The sequence below is a fragment of the Arvicanthis niloticus genome, chromosome X (genome assembly GCF_011762505.2).
Source record: "Arvicanthis niloticus isolate mArvNil1 chromosome X, mArvNil1.pat.X, whole genome shotgun sequence".
NCBI lineage: Eukaryota > Metazoa > Chordata > Mammalia > Rodentia > Muridae > Arvicanthis > Arvicanthis niloticus.
The window spans coordinates 87675026-87694556 of NC_047679.1; the positions used below are offsets into that span (position 1 = coordinate 87675026).

Sequence of the window (19531 nt, forward strand, 5' to 3'; positions counted from 1 at the left end):
TAATCTACAGCAGCCCCTTATGAACTTGAGCACTTAACTAAAGGATTCCTGGTGTTCTGCAATCCTACGTTCTGTCTCACTAAGAAAAACCTTGCAGATATTTCACCTGAAAAACAAAAGTAATGGATTTTAACATTTAGTTTTCCGTTTTTTATATTGAATTGTTTTGCAAATTCTTAAAAAGAAAATGCTCAAAAGCAACTACATAACCCTGTCTTTAATTGCTTACCAAATATTCCATTGTTTGGTGAGTTAATTCTCACAGTATGGAGATGCTTTCTCATAATGAAGTCTAATAGAACTCTTATCGATGCATTTATAAGTTATTTGTATTGATATCACTCAAAGTACTGTGAATTCAAATGCCTACAACCATCTGAAAAGCAGAAAACAGCACAAAAAAACAGAGAATAGACTCAAATTGAGACTAGATGAGATACCATGCTAGGATGTTAAGAAAAAAAATCTCTTCAGTAATAGCATCTTCTGAGAAAGTATTTTGTGACTCATCTCTTTTTCTCTTTGCCATAAAAAACCTACTTTCCAACACCAAAGATGCTGTGACCAATTAAAGAAGATTGAATACAGCAGTTCCGGACTTACAGCAACAGAATAAGTATTGTCAATGTTCTTCAAGGTTCATTCCAAACTTACCATAGTTAATGGCAAGGTTACCTTGTAAAATAATGAGACAATCGTATACAACCTAGATGTAGAGACCCTCTTCAATGCTTGGAAAGACTGAAAACTTTATTCTCTACCATAGCAAATAAAGATATGATATCTCAGAAATGCCTGTCCGTTTACAATGATCAAATGCTTTCCCTTAAAAAAGAAACAAAAAACCAACCTACCAACCAATCAACCAACCTAACAAACAAAATATAAAACCAGTCAAAGACTGAAAATAAAAGTTTTACTGGAGGTATTCTACATTAAAACAACATCATCAACAACAAAACAGCACAAGACTCCTGGACAAAGTGAAATCAAAGGCTGACATTTTCAATAAATGTAGTGTAAACCCTTGAGGAAACTGACTGGAAGAATAAGGCAGAAAAGTGAACAAGAATCTGAGATCAGTATTTCTTCATACAAAGATTAGCAGAAACATATTTAAGAGCTGATAATCAGACTTAAAGGGTCACAAAATTTATGATTCAATATTCCAGTACTTTACTTTCTTTATAAGAAATCATTTCAATATATATATATATATATATATATATATATATATATATATATATATATATATTTACAGACCTCATGTTAGGACAAAGTGTTTTGGTAATCTTACTGACTGAAATAAGCATGGCTCTAAAATTGTATTTAAAACACTTTAAAAAGATCCAATCAGTTAAAATAATTACAATTCTCAAGATAAAAATTCAAAAATGTTTATTTACTGCTTGTATTCTAAGTGACTTGGATTTCTATAAAGAGGTTGTTTTTTTTTAAAACAACATATTATTTGAACATGACAGCTAAGTTTATTTTTGCCAGCATAACTAACTAGCTCAACTGGAAAACTAGCATAGCTGATCATTTAGTCACTTCACCCTTGTGAAATTATCCTACTAATTGCATTGGATGCTTCTCTACTTTCTGGGATCCATTAAACTTCTCTTGACCCGAATTCCTTTGCCTGGAGTTTCTATAAGTTCATGGGTAATACCTAAACAGTCCACAAAAGGTTAAGTTTTAGAAAGCTTATCTATCCGAAGCATTTAACCTTTTGATGTATGGAAGGACCTACATGCAAATATAAACTTTAATTCCCATCATATGGCTGCCACATTCAAGTCTGTCCTTTATGCTCTCTTTCCACTCTCAAACTTATGCGGCAATCCACCTTCTTACAGTTAGAGAAAGCTATGTTTCTTCAGCTTTGCAGATCTGCCCATCGGCACAAAAGAAGACATCAGAGGTCAGTCATCTAAAGTTGTCCTGAGACATTCACAAATGCGTGCATCTTGCATTGTCCATCTCTAATTTTTGTTTTCCAAACCTACACGGATGTTTTAAGACAGGAAAATTGCTGAGTCCTGAGAGCATTAGGTTAACACTGTAGCATTAGGCTACGTTATACTTGCTATTCCTCTTCAAGAAGCCCATTAACTCCTATTAGAGAGGCTCCATTTGGTGCAACCCTCTGTTACCCCCAACATAAACACAAGAACAAGAGGGGGAAGGGGGGGGGGTCTTTTGAAGCCTTACCGCTTCTGCCAGTTCTTTGGTCAAGCATAAGGAAACCAGGAACAGCCACAATCTGAAAGGAGAGGGAGAGTGAGAAACATGGGCTCTCTGTACTACAGGGTCCTGAGTGAGAAAGTGGCCCCCGGGCTCCCTTTTGATGCCTACTCCCACTTTTCCGCATTGACAGAAGTGCAAGTATAGTCCTGACTTGGGAAAGCAGCCCAAAGTTGGAAAGAGGAGGGGGTTCTGAGCAGCAACAGCTCACCCAGGGTGCATGCTTGTGGCTGCTCCGGAGTTGGGTCCCAGGAGACTGCTAAGCTGCTCCGTGGCGCGGGCTCATCTGGGCTCCGTTGATGCTTGGCAGTTTGTTCCTTACTCTGGACAGTGTAAGGGGGGCGAATTGGCTTAGTTTAGAAGAAACTAAAATCAGCTGCTAGAAAAAAAAAAAGTGCCCCCAAAGCAAAACACACTCAGTGGTGCCCGCTACAACTTCTAGTACTCAGGAGATAGTTCCATGCGCCCAGGGAGGAAGGAATGGAGGGGAACGGGGCGGGGCTGTCTGCTGTCAATCACCTCCCCCTACCTTGGGAAGCTGCTTCTCTTTCTCAATTTCAAGCACCTCTGCACATAACAGTTCCAAAGCTTCATTCACAGGTCTCTAGAGACCTCTAAACAAGAATCTATGCAAGCAGGCACTATACATTTCCATAAAGTAACACATGAATAGATTTGAGTACACTAACACTACATAGGCAGATTGTCCTGAAAGAGTCCTTGCAAAAGGTCCCAAATGCACAGACTTATTCTAACTTTCTGATTGTTCACGAAACTTTTGGGGAGGTGAGGAGGGATCTCTGCAGTTGTAAGCTTATAATCGCTAAACCCACTAGAACTGAGGATGAATTGGTCCTTATAAAACTGATTCAAAATATAAAGAATGTAATTAATCCCAGGGACTGAGAATAGAAATGTTCTGAAGAATTCTTGAGCAAATTCCTGAAAGACACTCCAAGGACTCCATGTAATGTATATTTTTTGGTCTTTTGGTTCTTAAAATGTCTATAAGAGTTATCAAAGCAATATGCGTGACTTCTTTATTTGGGAGATACCAATTCAACTACTTTTGACTCCATATAGACATTTTTAATGAGGTGTTTGTGTTCATTGTAAGGAATTATGCTGATGTTATTTAATTGCCTGCCTGGGGTCCTTCTGAAACAGAATTATGGTAGTCACTACCTTTTATGTTAGTTTGATATAAGTGATAAATAATTTTGGCATCCTGTGCATGTAAATAAAAATAACTAAGTTACAATAACATTTAACCACATAAAATTATTAACCTACTTAATACATCCTATATTACATTTGTTGTACCACGTATTAAGTATTCACAAATATATATGTTCATTTTCTTACTTTATTTATATATGTATATCTAATACTTTCTCATCTTCTGCTTGTATATAGAAACTCTGTCCTTACCAACACTTAAAAGGCAAAGGCCAGCAGCCCATGGAGCAGAGGCAAAAACTTTGTTTCTAATGATTAACAATAAAAAAGCACTGTACTCTGAAATCCATCCGCTAAAAAAAATAGTTCCAGGGTCAGGTCTGTTTGCCAATGGCTATGATGCACACATCCGAAGGAAAGCTGGACTGGCAGGAAAGACTACTGTTAAGAGAAGCTGCGAGTGAACAAACGAGAAATCTTTTTGGTTGGACTTGTGGTGTTCAGTCAACTCGTCTTGGAAGTTTCCCTCTCTCAAATAACTGAGCGTCACTCCCTCGCAGGTTGCCGGTGCAGGGGAAAGCACTGGCGGAGTGATACTCAAATTCCCCAGCGCCGGCGGGGAGGGGGCGGTGCGGGGAAGAGAGAGAGGAAAGTAGATTTGTAGGACGTGAGTGAGGAAAGTTTGCAAGTCCCAACAGAAGGCAAAGTGCTCCCGAGAGACCAGCCTTGGGGAGGGGAGGGGGGAGGGAAGAACAGCTTCTTTCCTTTCTTGTTCTTGCTCTCCCTCTCTCTGCTACTTTAATCGCTCCACTCTTATAAATCTCTTCCCCCAAGTGCACCAGCATAATTGGGGACACTCACTGTCCCTTTCTAGCTCTAGCTCTCTTCCCAATAACCCCTTGAGATTATGTCAATCGGTCTGAAGGGACCTGGGATTCCCTGCGGGTGCTGACGGAGCTGCGGGAGCCAGAGAAGAATGCAAGTGCGTGGAGTGTGCCTGGCCGCCGGCTGGTTCTTACTGGCCCTGTGTCTGTGGGGGCAGCCCGCAGAGGCTGCGGTAAGTCCTCCCTCCCGCCCCATCGCTGCTCGCCTCGCTCCAAAGGAAACCACTGGAGCCTTTACCTTCCCCACTCCTTGACCTTGGCCAGGGAAGTCAAAATTGGCGTTTACTAGAAAGAAACATAATTCACAGCGCTGGTCCGAGGGAAATTTTCAAGTGTTTAAAAACAGGGCCGCTTACTTCTCTGTAGCTACCTCTTCTGGGGCAAGAGTGGAGCCTGGACCGGACAGAGGGTGTGGGGAGGCACTTTAATGGGTCACTGGACTCTGGGGGATATTTAAAACTTTTCTTCCTCTTTGTCCCCCACCTAGGGTAGCTGTCTACCAGCTAGCTTTTTTTTTTTTTTTTTCACTACTTGTACCCAGCCCACGAACGCTTGAAACTTGATTTATAGTTTAATTCTTGGTTTCTCTAAAATTGAACTATGGTCAAAGTGATAATAGCTTTGATGGAGTTCTTCTCTTGGCCTATAAGCTTTTCTTCAGAAACATGAACCTACCCTCACCCCAGGTTTGTAAAGATCTAACCTGTTTTCTGTCCTGTTGACATCATTCCTATACAAATGATAAAATAACATACCAACCAGGAGGAAATAAAGAAGCATAGTATAGCCTTAGGCTTCAGAAGTTTTGCACATTTAAAAATAAGTTATGGATTTCTGTTTGCTCGCATATTTTTAAAACTCAGAAAGGCACCTGAACAACTTAGGAATTTGCCTTTCACCCATTTAAAGGAAAAGACCTCTCAGTTTTCAAATGGGGATGAGCTTTATGGATTAGAAGAGTGGGGGAGGATGCACATGTGAAATGACAGAGCAAAAAGTTCCACTTGCCTTTAGGAATGTAGACTGGATACCACAGTCTGTCCCTGAGCTGGGAATCTGGGTAGTCCCAACACCCACTCTCCTTCTGGAGATAAGAGGTAAATGCAAAGGAATGAAGGGCTTTTCTGCAGAAAAGGTTCTCCAGTTTGAAGTCCACCCTACTTAATTTCACACAGACTGTGAATAACTAAGTGTGTGACAAATTATTTAAGTATTATATTTGAGTAATCATAATAGATGTTTAAAAACACTTAAACATGACATCATGTTTGAGTGACTATCAATCCTTTAGATGCAGCTACTATATTACAGATATTCTGGGTCTCTATCAAAGTTAGCTGACGGGGTTCCTTTTGGACTCAGCACACCTCAGATCATATTGCCCTCTGTATATTCTGGAAAAACTGTGTATACTGCTGGTACAAAAATTAACTTTTATGTTATTGTAATCACAACGTAATTATGGTGGAAAATATGCTGGAAAACTTGCACATGTCAAATGTTTTACTTATGCATACCATCAGTTTCCTCTATCAAAGTAGACATAGCTTAATAATGTTCTATTGGGGCAGAGCATTTCGAATGCAGTATGGTTTTGACAGCCAGTATGGCTAAAGATAGTTAGAATAAATTATAATTGTGCTATAGAAAATAGTTCATTTGAAGCTCATCTTAATGCCTATTGTTTACAGCATTTGCCCCAAGGGCAAAGATTTTGTGGATGATTCCTGAAGCAGTCCTTCCTTTTAATGATCTTACTAGGAATAAATGTGCACTAGATACCAATTATAAAAGTGTGTGTAACAGCACTGCATGCTAATTTAAATTCATTCATATTAAGAATAAGATGTTTTTTGATTGACAAAAACTCTTTTGCAAGTTTATTTTTGTATTCTCAAAGTAACAAGTGTTTGTGAAGTAATTGTTTTTCCCCTCTTATACAGTTTTTAAAGGACATTTGAGTTCACACTTTCCTATGGTTAGAATTTTGTTCCTCTTTTAAATTCAGGGGTTTGTTTTTCCTGCCTCACAAATAAATGCCCTAGTTAAATGGAGGTTTTAATCATCTCAAAAATATGAATGGTATCTGCTCTCCATACTTGAGCTAGGGATATTGGTCACCTTGTCCAGAGTGAAACTTGACTGTAGTTGGCTTAGTTTCTCACCAAGATTGTCTAATATTGAGGCTTTTATATCAAGAAGAACATTACTTATTAAATTAATTTACTTTTTCATAGTTATGTGATTTTACTCAATCTGAAGTCATGCCAAATTTGGATATCAAAAATATGTGCAAGTTTTTTTAAGGTAGAATGTTCATTAGAATACAATAATCCAGGTAGTGAATGGTTAGCAGTAAGAAAACAGGACAACTTCAAGCTGAAAGGATCATTTTTAGTGATGGAAAAATCATATTTTTTAAAGTTGAGGTGATTATGGCTATAAAACTTTGTCAAAGAGATAAACTGGTAGATTTAATGATGTCTATAAATAATATGTACAGTTATACTACTTCTAGCATACAAATGTTTGTGACTTGTTTGCTTTTGTTTTGGAAGTTATACTATTATTTCTACAATTTAAACCATACTATGTACCTTGTGACCATTTATAAGAACGTGTCAAGGGTATGACTAAGACTTTTGGCCATGAATTTTTTTTTTCTGTGAAATGTTCTATTCTATAGAAAAAAGAGATCATCTTTGCTTTCATTATTGTTTGTGTTTACATTATTCAGTGTTTATTATGTGCTAAGTACTATGCTAGTGTAGTAAGGTAAATTTTTATATTTAGTCCTTTATGTGATGCTAGGGATTGAACCCAGGGATTTAAGTGTACTGCATTTGCTCTGTGTTTTTTTAAGAGACTATTAATGTAGTGTGTGTGTGTGTGTGTGTGTGTGTGTGTGTGTGTGTGTGTGTGTGTGCGCGCGCATTAAGAGCTACTTTACAGATGAGAAAACTTTAAAACAGAGAGGTTAAGCAACTTGCTAAATATCACATAGGTAGTGAATTGTAGAGGTAGAAATTTCAAATTCGGGCTGGAGAGATGGCTCAGGGGTTAAGAGCACTGACTGCTCTTCCAGAGGTCCTGAGTTCAAATACCAGCAACCACATGGTGGCTCCCAACCACCTGTAATGAGATCTGATGCCCCCTTCTGGTGTGTCTGAAGACAGCTACAGTGTACTTATATATATAATAAATAATTGTAAAAAAAAAAAAAGAAATTTCAAATTCAGAGTTTGCCCTTAAGTCTCTTATACTGTCTCCTTTGCATGCAGTCTATAGAATTATGCCGTGTTAACATATGTATGAATCTTTATTCCATTTTTTAGACACAGAAGATGCAATATTGATGATAATGGAATTTACATCTCTTACTTCTCATTTTATGTAAAGCAGTATAGCATAATGTAAATAGATGGATTTTTAAAGATTATTTTATCTCTATGTCTATGCAAAATGAGATAGTTTAAATGCAATCTAAAAGCAATTGCAGGTTATATGGTTTTATGCAATATCAATAAAATTTAGATTTATAAAACACCTACAACTTGTGATAGATGATTTTCTTGTAAAATAATTGCCCTGTGTTTCTTCTAAGCTTCATCAGTAGTTTTAAGTATGCAAAAATGTCCAGAAATATGCCTGTTGTGATAAATAGGAAATGCATGGTGGTACAGTATTGTCAAAAATGATCAATTCACTTTGTTGTGTTTTACTAACTTACCTGCACCTTCATATATGATTTTGTTCACTCAACTATCTATCTTTAGATATTTTATAGTTTTGATGATCAAATTCAGGACATTGCACACACTATCTGAAGACTTTTCAATATACCTGCATCCCAGCTCTGTCTCTACAGTATTATCCATATATTTCTGTATGTGCCCATCGTGTTATTTTGTAAGAGTGCATAATTTTTCATGTTTTTACTTGGCTGTTGCTGTTTGTATATGCAAGATATGATACTCTTTTTTTCCTTGAATTACCTTTGGCAACTTGGTTAGAATAGTGTCTGCCAAGTTTGTCCACTACAAAGTCATTCTCTTCCCTTTATAAATAAGCTGATCTTATTAGACTATACAGGGTAATATTGGGAGACAATCGAGAAAGCCAAAGAATCTATTCCTCATGATAGTTTCATCACAAATACTAGCATCTGTTAATGTTCTGGCATGAATAATTGTTGTAGTTAAATTTGCCAAAAGTGGTTTCAATTTTCAAAAATTTTGTACTCAAAATATATTGAATTTTACTATATGTTCACTGTTTTAAATTTATTATATAATTACTTATTCAATATGTATAACATTAGCAAAATGAATATGTGCTTTATTTTGTTTATAATGAATTATTATTTTACTGCAAGTATTTACTGAAATTATTCTAAATATATACAGACCTGGAGTCTTTTCACAATTGTTTCTATATCCTTCATGTCATTTTCATCAGTTTTAAGCATTGCCTCATTCACTGGCATCACAAAATGGTCATCTCCTTTCCTTGTTCTAATTTAGGGATGAGCCAGTTCTCCAAGGAGTCTATTCTTTTAACAAAATAGAGATATTTACGAACCAAGATATAGATATTTGGCATGTTCATTGTGATTGAGCTGTTATTTCATAGCCCTTTTCACCAGACAGGCCTAGGAAATACACTATCTTAGTTTATCTATAATCCTATCACACACACACACAGACACACACACACACAATTGTAGGCAACGTACCTAAATGGAACAGTACATACATATACATATCTGCCTCTAACATCAATCTATTAGAAGATTTTTGTATGTTGAAAATTATAATTGATAACAATATCTCAAATTGTAGTCAAAGATAATTGAATAAACATACATATTTGCTGTGGTGGTTGTTTTCTGTTATCTCTTGTTTTGGGGGTTTTGGGGGGCAGGGCAAGGGAGATGTTGGGAATTGAACCCAGAATCCTGAACATGTTAAACAAGTACTCCTGCAATTAGCTACACCCTCACCTATAACTTGCTAACTCTGTTCCATTCATTCTGTAGGTGACTTTAAAGGTATATCATGATCTTTCCTGTGATTCAGCTTTCTCGTATGTTACTTTTTGCAGTATACTCTTTCCATTGTGCCATATGAAAGATTTTCTAAAACACTTGTAGTGCAGGATAAATATTTCGGCTCTCTTTCTTGGTTATCAGCCTTTGCTCAGTTCTAACATAATGACATAATGTTACATTTTCAGAAGATGCTTACTCAGAAACTCAACAACAACTTGCACTTATACTGTTCTATTTAGGTAATGTGCCCACACCACTGCCCCCCCCCCCCCGCACACCTCTGTGTGTGTGTTAGACAATTATTGATAAAATTAATACAATGTCCTACCTTAATGGAGTGTAGCGTTTTTCCATAATATCACAGCATTTGCTGATTATACCTTTAATTGAACAAACGTAATATTTAGTTTTGTTATAGACTAGTCTGCATTTGATCTTACAATCATTTTATCTTAGAGAATGTTATCTGTTCTCTTTATTATATTATCATTATTTGGAGGTAATAATTATATGTTCCCTATTTAAACAGTTTTTGTTGTCTCTTTTGTCTATGACAAGTGATATTTGATCAATATTGGGAAATTAGAAAATAAGAAAAATATAGTGAAACAAAGAAAATCTGACTACAATTCTTGCTAGTCAAGAAATACCTTCTATTATCTTTTGGTGGTTTTTCTTTTTATATACATAATTTTTAAAAATAGTTTTAAGCATGAGCTCATATTTTGAACAATTTAATTTTAGTTTTAGGTTACAAAATTTTTATCTTAGGGTATGGAAATTCTATTTTAAAAACATTAATTTTAAGTAGCTTCTATAAATACAATTTATATTTATGCAAACCACAATTACACATTCAACTTCTTGTTTGCTTGTTAAGACAAGATCTTTCTACTTAGCCAAAGCTTCCCTCCAACTTGCAATCCTTCTGCTTCAAACTTCTAAGTGTTTGCATTACATACATGCACGCACCACTATGTCTTCCTACTTTAGTAAGATATATTTTTTAAAATTCAAGATTTTCACTATTTTAGTCAGTCATTCCATGAACATTTCTTATTTTGTATTTTAATCTGTAACTATTACTGCCTCTATCGTGAGTAATTAATGTTTGTTAAACACTTTTGCTACTTTTACTCTTTGAATCATGAAGTATACCCTGATAATCAGGAAAACTTATATCTACACATAAACTATGCGAACTTTTTTAGTAATTACATTTGTTAAGGGTGTAATGCTGTTTTCACTTTTAAAAATTATGTTCTCTGAACACTAGAGGAAGCCAGGGGAACCTTGAAGAGCGAGAGGAAGGATTCTAGGAGCCAGAAGGGTCAAGGACAGCAGGAGAACATGGTACACAGAATTAACTAACCTGGGCTCATATGGGCCCACAGAGACTGAAGTGGCAGTCATGGAGCCTACATAGATCTATGCTAGGTCCTCTCTGCATACATGCTCTGGTTGTTTAGCTTGGGGTTTTTGAGGAATCCCCAAAAGTGAGAGTAGTGAGGAGGTGTCTCTGACTCTTTGCCTGCTCTTGGGACACTTTTCATCCTACTGGATTGCCTTCTCAAGCCTTGATATTAAGGTTTGTGCCTAGTCTTATTGTAATTTGTTATACCATATTAGGTTGATATCCCTGGGAGCTTGCTAATTTTTTTTTTCTGAAGGGAAACAGAAAAGTAGATCTAGGAGAGAGGGTATATTGGAGGGGTGGGAGGAGTGGAGTTACAAGAAATTTCAGTCAGGATATAACATATGTAAAGAATAACAATAAAATTAAAAACAGCACAAGAGCAAAAATGTTATATTTATGTTTAATTGATATATAAAGTAAAGTGTATACATAAATATACTGCTGCATGGTGTTTTAAAATGTCTATTCAATTTTCCTATGTACTTTCTGCAGCCTCGGATTTCAACTTACTTATAGACTGTGTAGGGGAAATTTTAAGTATTTGTCTTTCTGTGTCTTACTTTTTCACATAACATAACAAATTACATTTCTCCCCATGTTGTTGTAAGGACTTGTGTTTGTTCTTTTATATGACTGGATATTATTCAATGTATAGGTGTATTGCTACTTCTTTCATCATCGATCGATGGACACTTAGGTTCAATGCATTCTGTATTGTGCACCATGCTGCAGTGAACACTGATACTTAGATGTCACATACAAATTTAATTTCTTTCTGTTTTATACACAGTGTTGAAACTGCTAAATCTGATAATAGGAATGGTTTTAATAATTGAGGAATGCCCATACATTCCATAATGGCCGAACTTACTGGTGTGTGTGTGTGTGTGTGTTCATGAACATGCATGCAGAGGATAAAGAAGGGCATTGGGTGCCTTCGTTATTATCTCCATTTATTTTTTGAGACAGGGTCTTTTGTTGAACCTGAAGTCCAAATTTTGGGTAAGGCTGGCCACTGAGTTTCTTACATCCTCCTGATTACATTTCTCAGTTTTCAAGTTATAGGGGCGCAAAGTCATTCTTTGACATTATGTGGGGGCTTAGGATCTGAAACAAGGTCTCCAAGCTTTCTTTTTTTTTTTTTTTTTTTTTTTTTTTTTTTTTTGAGATCAAAGTAAATTTTGTACCATTTAAGAATTTATAACTTCATCTTGATAATAATTATACAGATTTCTACCAGTAGGTTATGGCTATGCAGTAAGTCCTAGCTAATCCCCCCTGTTCCAACAAAACCACTACTTGTCCCTAGAAAGACAGACCATTATTAACCACATTAGTCCCCAAGCTCAGGGAACAGGGGCGCTGACTCTTCTTTAACTTCTTCAAGCTGATTAAGGGCGTTGAGATTTTAGAAGAGGGGTGGGGGGGAGAGTAAGTTGATAAGCCTCTGATGCTATGTCTTCACTGAATCCAGATGGAATTCCAGGACATCAGAGGTTTGGGCAGGTCTGCTCAGTATGCTTGATGAGTAGATACACCAAGGCTGTGTATTCTGCAATATACAATTCTCAGAACAAGTTTTAGTATCAAGAAAAAAAAATTCCCACCCCCAGGGGGCTGACATTTTTTTTTAAAGATGTTGGTTCTGAAGACTTTTTTTTCCCCACTTCTTAAAATTGGTTGTAGTATTTACGTTTCAGATTTTATCCCCTTAGCCTACTTCCTCCCACCACCCAGAAACCTATCCCATCCCCCTCCTCATGCTTCTATGAGGCAGTGACCACACCTACCCCCTCACTATCCCCTCCCCGCCCTCACATCCCCCCCACTGTGTGTTTATTCATTCATTTTTCATTCATTTTTTTTATGGGACCAAGAAACTCCTCTCCCACCTATGTCTGACAGGGCCATCCTCCCCTACATATACCTCTGGAGTCTTGGGTCCCTCCCTATGTGTTCCCAGGCTGGTGGTTTAGACCCTGGGGGGGCTCTGGTTGTTTGGTATTGTTGCTTACCACCTGGGGTCAATAACCCTTTCTGCTCCTTCAGTCCTCTCACTAAGTTCTCCATTGGGAAACCCCTGATCATATCAGTGGTTAATTGTGAACATTGTCCTCTGAGTGTTTTAGTCTTTGGCTGACCTCTAAGGAGACAGCTATATCATGTTCCTCACATTATGCACTTCCAGCCATCCACAACAGTGTTTAGATTAGGTGGCTGTACATGGGGTGAATACCCAGGTGGAAAGGTCTCCTGATGGCCCCTCCTTCAGTTTCTGTTCCATGTTTTGTTTCCCTATTTGCTCCCTTGAGCATTTTTATTTCTCGTTCTAAGTAGAACTGAGGCATCCCCTCTTGGTCGTCCTTCTTCATGAGCTTCATGTGGTCTGTGGGTTGAGTCTTTGCTAATCCAAGCTTTTGGACTAACATCCGTGGAGATATGTTTGTGTAACTATCTTCTTTTGGGGTTTTTGGAAGATTCCTTTCTTGCTTTTTCTAGGTTGTAGTTTCCCTCCTTGTGTTGGAGTTTTCCACCAATTATTCTTTGAAGTGCTGGATTTGTGTTGAGATACTGTGTAAATTTGGATTTGTCATGGAATATTTTGGTTTCTCCATCAATAATGATTGACAGTTTTGCTGGGTATAGTAGTCTGGGCTGGCATTTGTGTTCTCTTAGGGTCTGTATGATATCGGTCCAGGATCTTCTGGCTTTTATGGTCTCTGGTGAGAAGTCTGGTGTAATTCTTATAGGTCTGCCTTTATATGTTACTTTGCCTTTTTCCCTTATTGCTTTTAGTATTTTTTCTTTGTTTTGTACATTTGATGTTTTGACTATTATATGGCAGGAAGTATTTCTTTTCTGGTCTAAACTATTTGGAGTTCTGTAAGCTTCTTGTATATTTATGGACATCTCTTTCTTTAGGTTAGGGAAGTTTTCCTCTATAATTTTGTTGAGGATATTTACTGGTCCTTTTAGTTGGGAGTCTTCCCCCTCATCTATACCTATTATCCTTAGGTTTGGCCTTCTCATTGTGTCTTGGATTTCTTGTATATTTTGGGTTAGTAGCTTTTTGTATTTTGCATTTTCTTTGACAGCTGTGTCAATGTTTTCCATGGTATCTTCTGCACATGAGATTCTCTCTTCCATCTCTTGTATTCTGTTGGTGATACTTGTGTCTATGACTCCTGATCGTTTTTTTAGGTTTTCTATCTCCAGGGTATTGTCCCTTTGTGATTTCTTTATTGTTTCTACTTCCATTTTTAGATCCTGCATGGTTCTGTTTAATTCCTTTTCCCGTTTGGTTGCATTTTCTTGAAATTCCTTAAGGGATTTTTGTGTTTCCTCTTTAAGGGTTTCTATCTGTCTACCAGTGCTCTCCTTAAGTTCTTTGAGAGTGTTATTTATGTCTTTCTTAAAGCCCTCTATCATCATCATGAGAAGTGATTTTAATTCTGATTCCTGCTTTTCTGGTGTGATGGGGTGTTCAGGGCTTGCTCTGATGGGGGAGCTGGGTTCTGATGATGCCATGTAACTTTGGTTTCTGTTGCTTACATTCTTGCTCTTGCCTTTTGCCATCTGGTTAACTCTAGTGCTGCCTGTACTTGCTGTCTCTGACTGAAGCCTGTCTTTCTAGTAATCTAGCTTGTGTCTGATCTCCTAGGGGTCCAGATGTCTCTGTGATCTTTTCCAGCTGCACTGATTATAGTGGTACCTCTAGGATGCCTCAGGATATGGTGCCTCCAAGGTAGTAGTCCAGCTAGGTGTCTGCTGTTCTGGGTGCAGTGTCTCCTCTAGAATATCTCAGGATATGTTGTCTGAAGCTCTGAGTTCATTTGTTCCTCTGTGGATCTGGATTGAGTGGAACTTCCAGTATGTCTCAGGTGGAATCCGGGGTCCACACAACAGCAGACCTGGCAGAGGTCTGATCTAGGCCTCAGATCTTAGAAGTAGTTTCTAAGACACTGTCCAAGTTAGAGTGCCTTCTCCAAGCTTTCATAGCCAACACTCTTACCCACTAGGTTATATTCTAGCCCCCTTTTGTTTATTTAAGCCAAGATTTCATTCTGTAACTCAGACTGACCTCAAGATCAAATGATTCTCTCTTTTTGCCTCTTAAGTTCTGGGATTATAAATATGCTCAGTTTTTATCTGGGTTAATTGATTTTGTTTTATTGAATTTTAGATCTCATTATATATTCTAAATACTAACCCCTTGTGTGATATATCCATGTCAAATATCTTGTCTCATTCTGTACACTATTTATTTATTCTCAGGATTGTTTCGATTCTAAACCTGAAGATTTCGGCTGATATAATGCTTACCATTTCCTTATGTGTGTGTGTTTATGTGAGTCACACAGAAGTTAACTAACTGTCCAAGGTAAGGTAGTTGATGTGATTAAGACAAGGTTTAAAGAATTCTGGCTCTATAATCTGATCGTGAGATTATTCCTAATGTTATACATGTTAAAATAGAGAAATCAAATTATATCAAAATGCAAAGGATGTTTCAGTAGTTAGGCTGTTAAATTCTCGCCAACTCCCCATAATTCCATCTCCAGGAATCCAATACCTTATGTTTACCATTGTCCCTTCCATAATTCTACCCTTTGATTGATCATTTGACTTGTGTCATCATTTAACAACATTTTATTCCAACTCCCCAGGGTATTTATCCACAAGGACCTAGACTTTAACTTTGCAAACTATATGTTCCCTCATTTTTCTTCCTTAAGTGAAAAATAGAGCCTGCCTATTTTGAATGACACTTCTCCTACCTATAATAAGTCTATTTAGGATCTCAGTCTACAGTCTACCTCCTGAGGGAAGTTTTGTGATGCATCTGGAATGTAAAGCCTTTCTACCTTTCTTCCTGACTCTTTTCACTACTCCTATACCATACATAGAAGCTTAGTGGGTTTTTCCTTAAGTGGCTGTGTTTTTGCCTATTCCTTTTTCTCTCTTTCATCTTACCTTCTGTGGTATTCCAAAAGCTTCACTCTGTTCATCTATGTTATCCTTGGGGCAGTAACACCAGAAAATTAAACTTGTCAGGATGTTTGGGACAAGTGGCTCCCTATCTGTTTTGTACCATTCCTAGTTGGCATTCTCTCTGCGTTTTCTCAATACATAAATGGCTTCATTGCTTGCCTGCCAACCTTGTAGCTTCTACAATTAAAATGTTTTCCTCTGCAAAGTCACAAACTGTTAAGTAATTACTTCTCCAGGTGGCATTTAATAGGTGAACTTTAACTATCTGAATGATAGGTATCTGCTCTTGCCAAATTACTTTTCAAAATGATTTTAGCAAATAAACTTCTACCCATAATGTATAAGAGAGCCTATAAGATAATCTTAAGATGTTTTTCCTATCTACTGCAGGGACTATGATTTGATGCTCAGTTTACAGCCATTTGGTTGGCTGATTTGGCCTTATAATCTAATGATTTTCTTTTTAAAATGTAATCATTCTATCATTTCATCCCCTTACTGAATATAGCAAACACAGATTGAAAGTCATTTTCTAAAATATATTCCTGTTAATTAACATTATAAATGAACCACCCAGCTACTTGGCTAAATGTTTATTACAAAATTAGTTTGTTTGTTTGTTTTTAAAGAGAAACAAATCTCAAGGGGTATTGGAGAGACATCTTTACTGTGATGTCTGTCACATAGGATACTTTCATTTTTAAGAATCCAGATTCTCATTTTATGCATCAATGCTTGAGTATATTTACCTTCATAATCTGTGCAGGTCCAATTGTCCTTTATTCCTTTAGCAGCTTCTGCTGGCCTTTAACCAAAAGGCAGGATGGCGCCTGCCACTCTGTTGAAATGGGACTCTTGAATCCCTTGTTATTTGCTATTGGAAGACACAGGCAAATCCTACAAATGAAGCAGGTTTTTACTATAATTAATTCTTTCATTGTTCATTTAGTCACAAAATTCTAACATTGATTACAGATGGACATAGAGAGCAAACCATCATTTATAAGGAAATAATAATCTGTCTAATCAAATTGCATTTTCATAGTGAGTAATTAAATAAGACTAAGAAATTAAATCAAAACATTTGAATATTCCTCCTACAGGTAGGAGAATTAGGTTAGAATTACTTATAATGTATATGACATTTAGTCAGATATTTGGAGAAAAGTGGCCTTAAGAAGGAGAGACTAGGGACTGGAGAGATGGCTCAGTGGTTAAGAACACTGATGGCTCTTCCAGAGGTCCTAATTTCAATTCTCAGCAGCCACGTGATGGCTCACAACTATCTGTAATGACATCTGATGTCCTCTTCAGGTGTGTTTGAAGACAGCTACTGTGTACTCATATACATAAATAAATAAATAATTCATTTATAAAAAAAGAAGACTCTACACAGGTATGTGGTGGTGAACATCTTTAAATCCCAATATTCAGGAGGCAGAGGCAGGTGGATCTTTAAAAGGCCAGTGTAGTCTATAGGGTAAATTGTAGGACAGTCAGGACTATACTGAGAAACACTATCTCATTTACCACTCCCTAAAAAACTGAGACATTACTGAAAATTTATGATATTTTCTGTATATTCTCTATTTATAAGATTATTCTTTGTTTCTTAAAGAAATAGAGATCCTCACACAGTCTCACAATCTAATAAATATAATATGATGTCTTTTTGCATGGAAGAAAGGTATATTAATGAATTTATATCAGATAGATTGCTTTCTGGGTTCTGTGGTTGAATGTTTAAATTTTTGTGGATTTATTACCTATTTTAAATAAGTCTTTTGTAAGAATTTACTAATTATTTTCTGTTTATGTATATGACTGTATAGTATATGACTGTATGGTGCATATATATACATATATACATGGTTGATGGTGGGAACCAATTATTGGTCTCTCTGCAAAAGTAATACATACTTTTAACCACTGAGACATCTCTCCAGCACTATAAATAAGTTGTCTAAATGGTACTAAGTTTTAATTTTAATATGGTGGTGTTAGTTACTGTTTGATTGCTGTGAAAAGACACTGTGATCAAGGCAACTCATATAAAATAAAGCATTTATATGGGGGTCTTTTTACAATTTTAGAGGGTTAGTCCGTGAGTCCATGATCATCATGGTGAAAAGCAAATAGGCTTGGTGATGGAGCAGAAACTGAGTGCTTTACATCCTTATTCACAGCTAGGAGAAAGAGGGGTGGGGCTGATTTGGGCCCATCCCCAGAGACACATCTCCTCCAGCAAGGTCACTTCTCCTGTAACAAGGCCACACCTCTTAGTTCTTCCCAAACAGTTCCACTTACTAGGGACCAATCATTTAAATATATGAGCCTGAGCCTCAGTGCCATTCTCATATCACAATGGTACATAATGATAGAAATCTTTAATCTAGTAATTTTAAAATGGCAAGAAATTCCAGAAACTATAACTTTTGTAATCCCATGCTCTACAGAAAATAATTATTATACAGGAAACAAACACAAAGCGATTGGTGAAATATGATGCTAGTGCCTTGCAGAGGTAGCTGTGGAAGGTGTCTTTTCAGAAACTTGTCCTAGCTCATGTCGGTTTAGTGATTAGAGAGCTGGGAATGTAATTTTGTAATCTTATTTATCTTGGTGGCACATAGCCAATACCAGACTGAAAATAAAAACATGAAGTTATGCTTATCATTTTTGCCATTTTCAATAGAATTGCCAATCAGAGACTTTGTTTTTCATGCTGGGTATTGAAAGAAACATTCTTCATTTATAATGCATAGCAGAAGTAGGTGTAAGGTGATCGTAGCAATTTTTTAAGCTCTAAGGTGGACAGATGTTTAGGACACCAGAATGCTTGTCTCACACCACATATAGATGGATTTCTTATTTATAATTCACTATTAGTAGTTGTTAAGTGAATCATAGTTTGGCTGGAGAAATGTCAATTTATTTGAAATGTGCCCAGAGACATGACATAAAAAATCAATAGATTAAATTACAGAAACTTTCGATATTAAAACTTTTCTAGAACTGCATTTTTGTATGTGAGACAAGTCCATTCATCCCAGAAAAGGAACCCACAACACAGCTACCTAATAACTGCACGAAACTCAACTTCACAAACCATTTCTCTACAAATTTTATAGTTACATTAATTCATGGATTTTATATTTATTCTATAGTAATTTTGCATATATCTTTCCCCTTTTATTTATTTTTCTCATATATTACATCTATGTATATTTTACATGCAGTGCATTAAATTTATATTTGCATGTATTTGAATAGTATGAATAATATTCAGTTTTTAATTGTTAATGCAATAGATTAGTTATGCAATAGTTAATTATGCAATAGATTTTTTTTACCTATTGACCTATTTGCTGTAGTTTGATGAAATTAATTTTAACATATTTCATAGGGTTTTATCATTATGCGCATGGTTTTGTCAGCTGTGAACCAAGATAAATTTACTACCCTTGCCCCACAGCCTTAACAATACTGGAATAAAACCTAGGACTTTAATACATCCTAGGGAACGTTCCTACCATTGATCTCAAACCTTAGTTTTCTTTAGAGTGTTCTCCTTTTACAACTGCTTTGAACCCCCTACCCCAGTTTATTTCTATGAGAAAAATATCTCCTAACATTTCTTTATTTTGACTTAGCTTTATTGGGTAATGCTTGAAAAATATCCTATGTTAATATATTTTGAGTCATTTGGAGTTAATACAGCTTCATGAAGCTTTCTAAAATAAAAAAAAAGATGTGTTT

At 36.5% G+C, this 19531-nt stretch overlaps 2 protein-coding genes across 2 annotated transcripts in view; one reads left to right on the forward strand and one right to left on the reverse strand.

Annotated features, from left to right (window-relative positions):
• Nucleotides 1-2720, reverse strand: part of Col4a6 (collagen type IV alpha 6 chain) — a 299929-nt gene extending 297209 nt beyond the window's left edge. Inside the window, exons 1-2 of the mRNA XM_034485264.2 lie at nucleotides 2462-2720; nucleotides 2218-2269 (exon numbers count right to left, since the gene is read on the reverse strand). Coding sequence (XP_034341155.1) covers nucleotides 2218-2269; nucleotides 2462-2472 — 63 coding nt within the window. The 5' untranslated portion in view covers nucleotides 2473-2720. The remainder of the gene's footprint in view (nucleotides 1-2217; nucleotides 2270-2461) is intronic.
• A 1358-nt stretch (nucleotides 2721-4078) lies between these two features.
• Col4a5 (collagen type IV alpha 5 chain) overlaps nucleotides 4079-19531 on the forward strand; it is a 177855-nt gene continuing 162402 nt past the window's right edge. Inside the window, 1 exon segment of the mRNA XM_076918781.1 lies at nucleotides 4079-4486. Within this exon segment, the coding sequence (XP_076774896.1) occupies nucleotides 4406-4486 (81 nt within the window). The 5' untranslated portion in view covers nucleotides 4079-4405.